Raw genomic sequence first — 14200 nt, forward strand, 5'->3', positions numbered from 1 at the left:
CATGACGCACACATGATGCGCAGATGGTTATTTGTTTACACAAACAGGAAGGGGGCCTCTTCTAAGGTTTCACACTCTAAGGTGAATCAAAAATGTAGTCTGAGTCGTTTGATATTTTGAATAATAAAGTTACAGGTTTAAACTATACTTGAGATTAAGAAATATACCACAAAAAGGATTTGAACCCTAAATTTGACAAATCTAAATGTTAGCCAAGTCAAATTCATGTAAATCCTCATAGCGACCAGAGCTGTAGGAATGATCTGGCTGCATGCTTTTTCTGTGGTGCATAACACTGAGGATCACCCCAGGCAGCATGTGGTCATGCTAGCATTCATCTACGAAGACCATGTGATCATTAATTTTATTGAGACGTTACTGCTGGAATATCTTTTTTCCGCTAACCAAATCATCTTGTGTCGCAACGTCCAAAGAAAAGTACATCAATGTTATCAACTGAATAACAAAAAGATAATATTTTTGCTAGTATATAGAATAGATTATGCTGTAAGATACATTAAGGGATATAAATGTCACTGTATCCAGCTGGAAGTGGTGTTGGGATGACATGTAAAATGTACATTTGGTCACGAAACTGACCTCTTCAAATGTCTTTTATTTCTCTGTGACTCCTTTTCTATTTCTATTTTAATAGTCTAAATAAATTTAAATCATGTTTTATCACATGTTTCCTTTTTTTCTGGCTGAAAGAAGTCAGGAAAATGCAAAAAAAAAAAAGAACAATGTGTTTCTGCTACTCAATCCTTGTTTATGTTAGTTTTTAAACTAAGACTTCTTACTAAATTCAGTCACTTTCCTCTTCTGCTCACATCTAATATACTTTCCTCTTCACCATAGGCTGAGGTTGAACTCTCTACCCACCTTTTAAAGGTATTGAAACTTTTAGCTCAGCCAAAATGCTTCATGACTCCAAGTCATAATCTTATTTTGATCGTATTTGACAGTGTTTACAGAACCGTTTTTGTTTTTTTGTCATATTTAAAGTGTATCCCCTGGGACATTTATAGAGAGTATCATGTGTCTGTGGATCAGTGTTGGGTTTATAATTAATTTCCTGCATGTCTATACATGAAAAGAAGATTTATTTGTATATTTGTGTGTCTAATCACCAATAAATCTCTGACAGGCCACAAAAAAGGCAAGTCACTCAGACAAAGCAGATCTCAGTTTTTTTAAGAAAGAAAGAAGAAATGAAAATAAGATTGCCCGGATTAATCATCGCATCTACCTTCTGCTCTACATTGACATCACAAGGCAGTCTGTGATCTTTACTTCTGCTCTGCCGCGTCAGGGCTTACAGCGCCAGGCATATGATGTGTTGAGCTGCAGAACAAAAGCCCATTGTTGTCCCGGTGATTATCCATTTACAGCCATGCCAGTCTCAAGCATGTCATAACATAGCCGCTGGCCCACGTCGAAAGTTCATATTAGAAGAGGCCATTTGGAAGACTTGGATCATGGGAGTCTTCACTTGCTCTCAGCCAGTGACATTCCTAATGCCAACGACTTGTCCGTTGATTTGAAGGATGCGTTAATCACCGTCACTGTAAATGTGCTAACCAGTGTTAGCCAAACGACCATTTTCACCTGCTGTCCTTGGGCAGAACGTCCCTCAAAGTGCTGGGACGATGCATCAAGAATTTATGGTGGTTTCTCTGAAACTCCAGAAGCGTGATGTTTGCGATCATCTGCAGACTTTCCCGAGCCCATTGAAAGGGTACTTGTTCAATACACCTAATAACAAATAACCGGAGGGGCTGCATCATGGCTTTAATTGAGTCAGTAATGGCCAAGCTCAAATTGTCTCCTGCCGCAAAAAGAAAGAAAAGAAAATGCTTTGATCTTCAAACTAGTCTTTGAAAAAAATCACAAAAAGTGCATTTTTTACCAGATCAGAAGCAGTTAAATTTTAGCTTTGAGATGTGATTTGTGCCACCACAGTCGGGTCAGACCTTCAAACTCCAGAACACTGTTTCTATTGTTAAATGTGATGTGTGAATTCACATCCATGTGTGAGAATGATGCAGTGGTGATGTTTCTCCGACAGAACTGGTACTTTACATCTTAACAGGACCATCAAGAATCCCATTAGGAAAAGCAGAAGGGTGTTAGCTTTTGCAGTAGTGCACTGATCCCAAACACACACACCCAAAGTGGTGCAAGAAGGGTGGTGCTTTACATTAACATGCCCTATAGAATAATACAGTATTGTCTCCATATTACAGATTTGAAGCATCAGGTTCTTGAAAGAAAAAAATGACTTTAAGTTCCCTAGTGATGCATTCTTATGGCCCAATACAGAGCACTGCTGAATTTGAATGTTTCTTTCCCTTATTTCTTTAGTCTGAAAGAGGAAGATGTCTACTTTTTCCTCCCTCATTGAGAAATCCTGAATCTTTTGTTCCTGGCCATTGTGATTCACTCATCATGAGATTTAAACAGTGTGAAAGTTAAGAGTGGATCGACCTCTTTAAGGGGTTAAAGATATAAAGACCAAGATTCGGATAGAACGCGTGTGTGTAACAAAACAGGTCCCCCGTATATGGCAAGTTTGTATAAAAAAGACAAACTGTTAAGGTTACAGTGCGCTTTTTCTAGGTTCAGGTTTAAAAGGCACAAGAAAAAAAAGCAGCATCAAAAGAAAATTTCCCTTTAAGAGTTTGAAGTTTATTGCGCGTGTAAATAACTTTATAGTCTGGGACCTTGTCAGGTCCTGGAAACCCGATGCCATGTGAAAAACGAGGCTATATAAGGTTATTGGAACACAGCCATCTCCATTGTTATGTTTGTCAGGAACAGCGGGACCTAGTTGCGGCTGGCGATTGCATGCTAGAGGAGCCAAACAGAGAAGTCTGTCAGATACTCTCTCGGCTGATGGAACACTTGACCCACAGACGTTCTCGATTTGAACTGTCACACATTCTTATGACACCGCCAGAGGCATGTCATCATGGGTGTTACCCAACACAGTGTACACATTCAGCCGGGTCATGCATATTACAGTGGAAAACATTTCATCAACAGAAAAATTTATTTGACGTTACAAAACAGTTGTCACTTATACGGTTCGTCAGTTTCTCCTCTCATGTTGCACAAAAGTACTTCGTACACGCAGTTGTCAACTTGTGTGCGAGTTGCTCGAATTTATAAATAAGTCAAACCAATGTAGCCTCAGCAGTGGCTCTAGCTTTCTAAGTGTTCAAATAATCTCCATCTATAAAATCATGCCTCGTGTTTCGCCATGAATGACTCTGCCTTACATCAGATGGTCCACACCAGTGAGGCTTCAGGCCACTTTTTCAGGCAGGCTGAATTTGACATGAATGCTTTCCATTTGTGGTCAATGCGTTGCCAAGATTACGTTTGTCATTTCTTCCCGGTGATGCATTTGAACGCAGGATTTCAGTGGTCTCAAAGTGTATTACATGTGCATCTTTCAGAGGCACACACGCACGCCAAGTAGACTGTTCCTGAATTTTACCATATGTGAAATTAGTCAGATCAGATCAGATGTTCTGACAAAAGAGTCCCCCCCTTGCTGAAAACAATACATGTCGTCTCATAACAACAAAACACAATCCACATTATGTGCAAGGTTTGCAGTGCTGCTCACATTGCAGCTACATGTCTACAAACACCATGAAGCACCAGCCAAGCCCTCCCACAAGAAACAGGGTGATATGCATGCTGTAGATGACCAGGCTGTTAAGCACCCCAAAGTCCAGGCGCCTGTGACCTAGCAACAGCAGGATGACAGACAGTTTGTATTGTAGTCGCAGGAGTACACGCACACTGACATACTGTAGGAAGAAAAGAGCGGACAGCGCTACCCAGAGCAACGACGTCAACAGGCTGCAGCCAAAGTAGAGGAGGAACCGAAGGAAGCTGTACATGCAGCGTGAACGCAGGTACAGGTCAAAGTTATTGTATTTGGTGCGCACTAGCTTGGAAGCATGTGTGGCCCCACAGGCAGAGTGCATGCAGGTGGTGTGGGGGCCATGGAAGCTGCGCACCCTTCTTGGGATGGGAATCACAGGCATGGGTGGGCTACTGGAGCCCAGCACAGTGAGCAGGAGTTACTGGAGGAGTCCTCTGAGAGAGTGGATACTGCAGAGCCAGTCAGCATCATTAGTTCAGACCATTTGGCTCTAGCAAGAGCCACAAGATGAGATTTAGCCCCTGGTAGTCTCTGACGTGAATTCCAGTCGGTTTCCACTTTAAATGCAACCAGATCCTATAAATACATGACAGTAATTAGGCGTTTTAATGCATTGAAAGATTAAAACAAGTGCAGGCAGTGGTATACAAGATATCAATTCAGCAATAGCGGTGTAGGAGTGTAGATATAATTGTTTAAATAATAACCGTGTTAAATAGCAATGTTTGTGGATCCATTATGGCTTTCAAATAGCGTTTCCTACCTAGAAAAAAGCTCAGAGACCGTGCTGATAGTCCTACATTCAGTTGTCTCCAAAGCGACTGGTTTGGCTTTCAAGGAATCTTATATGACGCCTTAAACCCTATTTTCTTTACATAAACATATATATTTTACAGTCCTCATACAATACAAGACGAGTACAGACAAAGAAGCGATATACGTCCTGTCGTAAAATAATCGACTCATCCTGTTACGACGGCAGCTGCCTCGTGACAGCGGAAGTGCGCTTCCCCCAAAACAAACTTAAACCGGAAATGAATTCCCACCAAAAGAAAAGAGCGTTCCATTGAAATGTATAAATTGGACAGTGTATATTCGCAGGTGCAGTGGGTACAAGACTGTTTCTAATGTTTATATATGAAAAATGTATTCCATGAAATGAATGTCAGACCGTTGTCACAGGATTCCATTAATACTTTTGAAAAGCATGAGGAAAATACAATTACAAGTTAAAGTTCCAAACAACACTTCACACATAAAATTGATTACAGGTCACTAACAGTAACACTAACAGTAATAAACACATGTCTCCAGTTGAATTATAGGAATTTTTAAAAAAAAAGTGACTATGAGGAAAATGATTTGTATCATAAATATGTTTTACAGTTACAATAATGTCTGTATTGTCTGTATCTGAGCTGTACAAAATGTGTCAATTTTGTACACATGCATGCTTGTGTGAGGTCCTTTGCCTCGAGAAAGTCAGATGATCTGAGTTTGGTTAAGTGCACTGATACTGATTTAGGGACAGATTGCGTTCTATTTAGTGAGGGGAAAAAGAAACTGGGAAAAACAAAATTTACATATACTGATTAAATGTTCAGTGTATAAGGTTGTCATGTGGTCTTGATCCAAACCAAACAAATTTAGCTGCATTTTTTTCATGTTTTAACACAGCAGATCTCATCTATTTTCAAGTACAGCTCAAGTATACCGAAGAGCAGTCCAGAGATCTTTTTTTCTTTGATTAATTATCTTTATCTTTAATTATCTTTAATCTTGGATGGATTGCGAACATTTTTTTCAGTCCAGAAATGAGACACATAAGGGCACAACCTCAGTCTGTCCATCGAGTAACCTTCCTCTGGCTGATTTGTGAGTTAGCCGAATGATTACACCTCATCTATCTGCCACCAAGCCAGGATTGCAAGCCAGGTAGTATAAATCACAACTTTGTAAAAAGTTTATTACAGTTATCAATGGCATGCTGGATCACATTACTGGTAATTTAAAGACGTTCTCAGAAAAAACAAACCTTATAATATTTAATCAGACACATATAAACCTGCCACCAGTCCTCAATTTATTAATCTGTGTACTTTGCGCTCTCGTAATTATTTAGCCTGGGTGTGAAATCCATGTCGTATCATATTTTGAGTGGCAGCCAAGAGTCACTTTTTGGAATACAAATTAAAATTGTTTGAGATTCCAAAGGTGTGTAAAATGTGTATATTTTGTCCACAAGAGGGAGCTCACTTCCCAATACTTTCTCCCGAACTCGAACGTGATTGTTTAATGTATTTCTTTTTCATTTTTAAAGTCAAGCGAGCATAGAAATTGGACATTCATCCATTCACAGCTTCAAGTACACTGCAACTACCAACTAGCAGGGCCATGGAGAGAGTGGAGAGCGACATATACAGGAGAGAGGAGGTGAGAAGACATAGAAGGGCTATATTTGATGCACAGTATTATCTTTCCTTGGACTGCCGCATAAAATCATCCACAACATGGTTTAAAATTAAGGGTGGCAATTTATAAACACTTGAATGGTACCCCTGTATAATAGTGTAACAAGGTAGATCACCGCATTTTTACGCTACTGCTGTTTGCCACTAGATAGCGCTGTTTGTCCAGGTCTGACTGCAGAAGTTCTTTGCCATCCATTCAAGGGCAGGTCATCAAGCTACTACTCTTGTCTCTTACGTTGGTTTATTTGAGAGAAATCCATCCCTTTATTGCCATCACTGATAAATAGACACATGCAACAACATTACAGATGCAAATGCCACTAATGCCAAGTTTAGATGGAATATTCCCTTAACCAAACAGGGGAAACTGGAAAAATGTTGCGAGTGTGTGGTCATCCATGTGTCAGTTTTAAGTATATAGGCTGGTTTTAATCATGCATTATGTCAGTGAACACATTTGTTCTCAGGGAAAGTTAATTCTGCATGGGGTTGACTTCTTCTTCTTATAGCATGCAAATAACTGAAGTAAGTCTGAATAAGTCATTATTACAGCTATGACTGTATCCATCTGTACCAGCTATCAATTCCTTCAAACCACTGCCAGTACACTGACATCATTACCCAAAGCGCGTCTAAGCGAGATTAAAGTCGCAACATGTCAAAATCCTCTTTGACTCCTCCAAATATACCCGGACTAAATCAATTAATTCATTAACTAAGTACAGGTCACAGCCAATAGTTGAGCTCAGGCAAATTAAATCAATTAGTCGGGCTAATAAGATGAGGAGGGCTTTAATTAGTGAAAGTTTAATCAAAGCCCTGTTTTCTACGCTTTGTTATGAAGCAGCTCAATAGATCTTCTGCACAAAGATACATTAGGTCTGTCATGCCAAAGTTTTGTCGCTTATTTTGCTCCACATTTGTTTCCAAAATAAAGTAAAATAGATAAAAAAGACGAAAGACAGTTACTCATTTTTACTGCAGTGAGCTGTCCAGATGTTGCCAAAGCTGTTAATTCAATTGCCCAATTAAAGTAATTAAAACTAGAACATGAAACAGGGACACATACTTTGCTTTGGAAAGTTATTAACGAGATGCCAGCCTGCACATTTGCTCCTAATCTGATTTTTTTTTTGCCTTGTTGCATGCGTGTCATATCGTTTAAGGGCATCTGTGTAGCTTTCCTAATCCTGTGGAGGCATCTGTTGTCATTAAAACCTGCTCCCGCTGCAACAGGGACACCAAGTCTAGTTTTGTCAGTGATTGCATCAATCTCAACAATGTCCAATTGCCCAGTTTTGCCCAGTACATCACATTCCATTTTAAATCCACATCAGCATCTATTATCCTTTTTCTATTCGTTCCTACGCGTTCATTCTTTGATTGTCCTATTTGCATACATCCGTCTGCTCCCATCTATGCGGCCGAATCGGGCGGTGCTGGGTTTAATCCCTGGCACGAGGCGGCTCTGCCAGATTATCCACCGACGGGGAAACATCTGGGTGCACGAGGTGGTTTTGAAGTTCGGGCCTGTGAGGCTCACCAGGGTCACAAAGCATCGATTGTGGGTCCCCCCAGATGCACTGGGGCATAAAAAAGCACTGTTGAATGGTGACTGCTGTGCATGAGGAGCAGATCCTGTAAAGATCTGCACATATGTAACATTGGATTCTGTAGTCTGTGTTTAATGCTGCTTTAGTATGAAGGGTAGATTTAGAAGAGAGGGGAGACAGGAACCACTCAGTCCTCTCTAATGGGGAGTTTGAGGAAAGAGACACTAACAGACCCACAGATGGTGGGAAAATTGCTCTGTTTGAAAGCGATGTGCAAATGATTTCAGTTGGGAGGGAAAACGGATAAGATAAAGATACAGCTCATGTAAGAACGACAGTTCACTCATTATCTGCTGCATCGGTGGGGGTGGGGGTCAGCCCCCGGGACTGTGGCGGCAAAGACAAAGAGTTGAAAAGAAACTGCCGGACAAGAGAGTGAGAGCTGCTGAGAGGGAAAGGTCAATGTGAAAGAGGTCGCCGATAGTGGCGGTAAAAAGAGCGAGGAGTTAGAATCTCGAGGTGTGAGACAGGAATGGATGTCGGAAGGAAGGGATACCAGGGGGGCGAAGCTCAAACCACCAGCCGCCATTAGGCTGATTGGCCGCACAGGTCAGCAGAGGTCAATTGATGGGTCAATCACATTGTCGATCTGATGACCCAACCACGCTGGTTTGGTCCGACAATCTCGCTGCCCCCGCTTTTGTCTGAGTTATTGTGGACGTCGGAGCGGCCTTACATTAACACAGGAAAATCTATCCCATCACTTATGCTGATTTACGCCAGGGCTGCGTTGCCCTGTCAACCCTTTTGACCAACTCACGTGAACAATTTTAATGCAGGCGGAATTTATGCTGCCGTTGGCGTCACGGCGGTTAAAATACGAGGTTGAGTCCTGACGAAGGAGGTGCCCACCTGCCCCCAAACTAATGCCTAAAGACCAAAAACCACCTTGTTTTGAAGCACTTTCCCTCTTATCCCGTCTGATCATCCGACTTTAAAACCAGAAAGAGCCGCATGCGATCCAAGCCAGAACGCAGCCTTGATCGAAAACGAGATATCCGTGTCCGTTTTCGGAGCCCGTCTCCTCGCCTGTGGCGACGTGTCAGGAGATCAGCGTATCTTTACCTGCGGCCATTAATGATAGAGTGAGTACACAGGTTCCTCAGCTCGGATGCCACTCTTCCTCTCAACCTGCCAAGTCCTCCCCAGGGACAAAATACCTCCACACGGCACTCTGAGCACTGGGATGTCAGCAGTCAAGAGGTCAAAGGTCAATGTGGATGACCTAACCTCGTTACATTCTTGCCGGCAATGCAGAAACAGAAAGATTAGGAGGGAAATAGATGTTTACTTGAGGTTTTTGTTTGTTTTAAAAAATCTATTTATATTCCTCGTTCATATAAAACACTGCAACAACATTGAATTTCGCACTCTAAATCTGCATTATCTATTGTGAACAGCAGGGGGCACTGTCTGAAGAGGTTTTTTTTAAAAGAGCATTAAATTGTGAGTAAGCTCCAAAGTCCTTCAGTATACAGTTTCCCAGTTATTTTAAAGCATTTAGAGCAGCACCGCGTGCTCCACCGGCGGTAATTGGGCACTGAGCTGATAGCAATCTGAGCTTTAAAAAGTTCAAGCGTGTCACGGTGTCCTGTGTCATGCCTGCAAGATCAGAAGCGGTGATTTAGAGTAAAATTAGCAAATTTAAAGAAATATAAAATTCCCACTTGATCAGAAAGAAGACACCTCTGACCTGACTAAAAAACAAACCTCCTGGTCTCTAAATGTCAGACTAACGAGCGGAACAACCTCATATTTCTCCAAAAAACGTGCATATTTTAGCATCAATTGATGTCCCAAAAACTCCCCATTGACCTGAAACCTGCTGAAAGAATGGTGCATAAACAGCTATTCTAGAGGGAGAAAACAAAAATCAGGATAAAGACACAGTCATTTTTTTTTAATACCTGGATTCTGCAAGTGCGGCTCAGGTGTCCAGCCCCATATGCAGTGACCGCAGGTTTGAGGGTTTGCGGTTACCTCAGACTCCTCCAATATTAAACACAGACGTCTATTATCTGGTCTCCCTTTACACAGGAACACACGCAAAGACACATGCGCAGACACAAAAGCAGATATCAACGCTTAATCTGGACAGGTGGAGAAGGGGTTGTTGTTTTACTATTGTTGTGGGGACAGAATTGTGGGGTACGCCACAACAGGTAAAAAAGGTGAATCCAGGTACTGGTACTAGAACGTCAGAAATCATGGGCCTCTCATCATAGCTGTACACGTATGTGAGTGTGTGAGTAAGTTGATGGATAGGCTTGCCATTAAATATTTAAGGGGGTGCCACATTGCCTGTAAGGTGTTGGAGGTCACACCTTGGGCGTGTTACGACTACTGAAAACATTCACTTCTCCGCTGCCGTTCCCCACGGTTCCGTCCTGCTTCTGTTAGCATTAGCTTATCATTGACCTGATATTTGTGGTTTGCATTTCTCTTACTGTTTCATTTCTCTCATTTTACCCCAAAGTGAGGATGTTATGGAAATTTTAGGGCTTTCATATGGGCAGCATAAACAGGGGAATGTATTTTCTGCGGGCCTTGTCCCAGCCAGGTGGGGCTTTTGTCCCACGATGGTGGGTGCAAAAAGCATTTAGCCTCTCTTGAATAATCCAGTGGGAGCATCCGGTAGATGGAGCCATGGGGTTTGAAACCCGAGATCGACATTTGACACAAAGGGGATCCGCAGAATCGTGGACCTCAGGTGGTTTGTGCTGCGGCTCCTGTCATGTCACCTGACCCCCGAGGTTGATCCCCTCCCTACCGCCTCGCTTTGCTGCCCCGTTGATGCCTAAATGGGGCAGAAGGAAAAAACGCTAAGACTCACTCACCTGCTCTTGGATCCTGTTTCCAGCAAAAACGTTCAGCGCTGCAGCATTCCCGCTCGTTTGCCTGCTGTCAGACCATCAGCCTCACTTTGTTTTTGTTGGCCACCTCTGAGAATCACTCAGGATGAGGTGTTCAGTAACTTATTGGCTTGCCCCAAACCGCTCTGAGCAGGGGGCACATCCGTCATCTTAAAGTGTCACATATTCTGGCCCGGGAAAGGCTTGAGCCAGTCTGTGTGTATGAGTGTGTGTGTGTGTGTGTGTGGCGGGGGGGGGGGATGACGACTTATGGGCTGTCAGAATTAAGTGCAGAGCCTTGCTGGAAAGTGTCGCCTGCTGAATGACTGACAGGGACACTGCGCCACTGTGTCCCCTTCTGTATTTGGAGCATATTTGTGTGTCCAATCACACTCAGACCTCCCCGCAGTTATGCTGCTTTTGAATATTTTTTCTTTTTCTAATGGCGCCCTGCAGATTCGCCACTCATCATCATAATGGCTTCGACTCTGTCACCCGGGAATGTGACTGGTGCAAATTAGACGACGCCCGGCTGCTCATCGCCTCAGTAATGGTGTTCATCCTTCCCCCGGTCTGGTATAATTCTTTATTTTTAATGTACCTCTATCGGCTTTAATATCTCACACCCTCAAACGTTAATTTCCCTCCAGGCGAGAGGGGGAATAATATATGCACTTTTCGCCGTTGTGATGCTTCCTCTTACATTTCTCCTTTTTGTCCTCTTTTTCCGTCACTTTCTGATACTCCGGCTTCCTTTCCCTGTCGCCACGTGATCCCTCGCTCTGTCTCTCCCCTCCCGGCCGACCCTTCTCTTTCCCATCAGCACCCGGGGGCTGATGAATGCGTGGCCTCCTATTGATCGCGATGGGTGATGGATGATGGCTGGGAGATGAGTGATGGGGTGCAGGCAAAGGTGCCAATAAGGGGGCAGCCGGAGGGTGGGGTCTCCCCTACTGGTGCTAATGGGAGAAGACTATGGGCGACGGCTACCGTGCTAACCGCTCCGCTCTTTTGCTTTGCATTGGATTTCCACTCGACTGTGGCTCCTGCGGGATACGGCATGTGTGTGTGTGTGTGTGTGTGTGTGTGTGTGTGTGTGTGTGTGTGTGTGTGTGTGTTTGTGTGTGTTTGTGTGTTTACATGTGTCTTTATTTATGTATTGCCATGAGCCCTTTGGAGGAAAACCGAAGGTAAGGACGCTCATATGTGTGTGTGTGCGTGTGTGTGTGTGGGGGGGTTTGTGTGTGTGTGGGTGTGGGGGGGGGTTGTGTGTGTGTGTGTGTGTGGTGGGGGGGGGGCACCGACGAGCTGGTTAGTAGAAAGATGATGGATGGCGGGGCAGGAGGGAAAGGCTGCCTTGCGACTCCAAATTGATATCCCAGCAAATGTTTTTGTCTCCCGTGAAAAATGGTACCGCAACTCTCATCTCCACCCCCACCCCCCTCCTCCAACCCCCTCTCTTTGGTTCCTGCCTGGGCCTCTCTCCCTCTCTCTCTCTCTCTCTCTCTCTCCCTGAATGGCAGTGTGCAATCCATTTCCCCACTCAGAGTGATACTTTCCACTCCCCAGTATCCTGACAGCACCTGATCACGGCCCCGACCGCCTGGCTCATTGCTCACATTGTGTACCTGACTCTTATTGCTTGGTTGCCTTAGCAACCTGGCCTGAATGATTGCCCACTTCTTGCCCTCCTGTCCTGGTGAAGTGGCATTTAGAGAAAACAGCTTATCTGAGTTGATTGTGGATAAATGTTGTGTAACTGCGACAGATGTACAGATATGTATTTTAATGTTTTATTGAACGTGTAGACACACACACACACACACACACACACACACACACACACACACCACACACACACACACATTATAACATGGAGAAAAAGAAAAATACTGCATCATTTTTAGTGTCTGAAGATGCTTTGCCATAAAACTGCGCTGCTCTTCCCCATTTCTAACAACTGAAAAGACAATTTCCTAATCTCCGCACTTAACACCAGGGCCACAATCCAGGCATAAACACAACAGAGCCTTTCATTTCAGGTCATTCTATTTAAAAAAAGAAACAAATTTAAGAAAAAGGAAATAGCTGAGACCCCAAAATTGGGCCAAAGATCAAACATTCTTCATTAATCCAAGCTTAAAAAGTGTCTGCTTTTAAATTAAGAGTGATAAACCATAAAAGAATCAACTGCATTGTTTTCATTTTAAATGATGTTTGTCTCGTCAGCTCCGTCCATCTTATACGCATATACAGTATAGTAGTTGCTCTCTTTCTGTGCTGCAGGCTGCTGTGTCCTTCTGGTGCAGATACACAGAGAGAAAAAGTGTTTTGGGATGAGAAATAAGGAAGTAATGTCAGAAGAAAGGCGCGAGGGAGCGGAGAGATAACAGGGATAACAGGAGAGATGGGATGAGCTCACTTCTTTTGCAGTGCTTAAGGAGAAAAACCATCTGCAGGAGAGATTGTGCCTCAGATTAAGAGTGAGGCGAAGCTCCATTGAAGAGGATTAAGACTGAGAAACACAAGCAACACTAATAGAGGACAATCCAGCTGCCTGGAATGAGCCTGGCCACCCACACACACACACACACACACACACACGATAAAAAACATACACATCTACATTAAAAGCACATTTTAGAATTATTGGAAATCAGTTGCAACAGGGCAAAGAGCCAAAAGCAATATTTGGATGACAGGAGATAAATGTTTGTCCCTGCAAACACCGTAAATCACGATCGTTACTTCTCACCATGACTGTTCTATATCACCTTGTTAATTTGACTTTTATGAGGACATTTCGTGAGCGTCATCGCTGAAAACGGCGTTAGCCTTTTTTCTTTAATATAAGAATCATTAATGCACAGATGTGACAAGGAGAAAAAAAAAGCTTTTTCTTCAAATGTAATTCAAAAAATGCAAGAGGAGTTTTTTTTTTCCTTCTTCAGTATTAAAATTTCTTAACCCGAGGACAGATTCGGGCTTTAATCCTCATTCACTGACTGGGCCGCCCAGTGAAGAGGCCATAGAGACGACTCCCATAAGACCAATCTGTGCAACATCTGGGCCTCTGCCTTTCTCTGTGCTCCAGACAGATGTTGTGATGTTGTGTGAGTTTTAAGCTCCCAGAGACGTCAGGCAAGACGTGGAAAACGTCCATGTCGGCTCATTGAGTCAGTATTTCTGCACACGCTGCAAATAATACTAAAAAAAATTTTGGATCCTGGGGAAGGCTCATCTGAATGGAAGAAAAAGCTGATGGTGATCAGGACAAGAAATGAAAATAAATGCAAAATGATTGGTTTCTTTATCATTTGGGACATTTGCTCACAGTGGGAAGAATGGTTCAAGATAAGGTTAAAATAACCAGCACATTTTTAAATCTACACACTCCAACACATCACTTAGAGCTGCAGAGACCTCTGGTCCTCATCTCTGCGGACGTCTACTGATTAAACTTTAAAGTCCTCCTGCTCCACGTGGATGTTACTTTATCCTGGTCGTTTCCAGGCAGCCGTTGAGAGGCGCAACGCTGCTCAACAGCCATAACTGCAGATTTATTTTTGATCGCCGTGTCTAACG

The 14200-nt window shown here is 43.1% G+C and overlaps 1 protein-coding gene across 1 annotated transcript; it reads right to left on the bottom strand.

Moving 5' to 3' along the window:
* Positions 1 to 3641: 3641 nt before the first annotated feature.
* LOC130517630 (transmembrane protein 250) lies at positions 3642 to 4061 on the bottom strand. The gene has a single exon (XM_057019632.1). The coding sequence runs from the start codon at positions 4059 to 4061 to the stop codon at positions 3642 to 3644; it is 420 nt and encodes a 139-aa protein (XP_056875612.1).
* Between the last annotated feature and the right edge of the window lie 10139 nt (positions 4062 to 14200).

Source organism: Takifugu flavidus, chromosome 20 (assembly GCF_003711565.1).
Source record: "Takifugu flavidus isolate HTHZ2018 chromosome 20, ASM371156v2, whole genome shotgun sequence".
Classification (NCBI taxonomy): domain Eukaryota; kingdom Metazoa; phylum Chordata; class Actinopteri; order Tetraodontiformes; family Tetraodontidae; genus Takifugu; species Takifugu flavidus.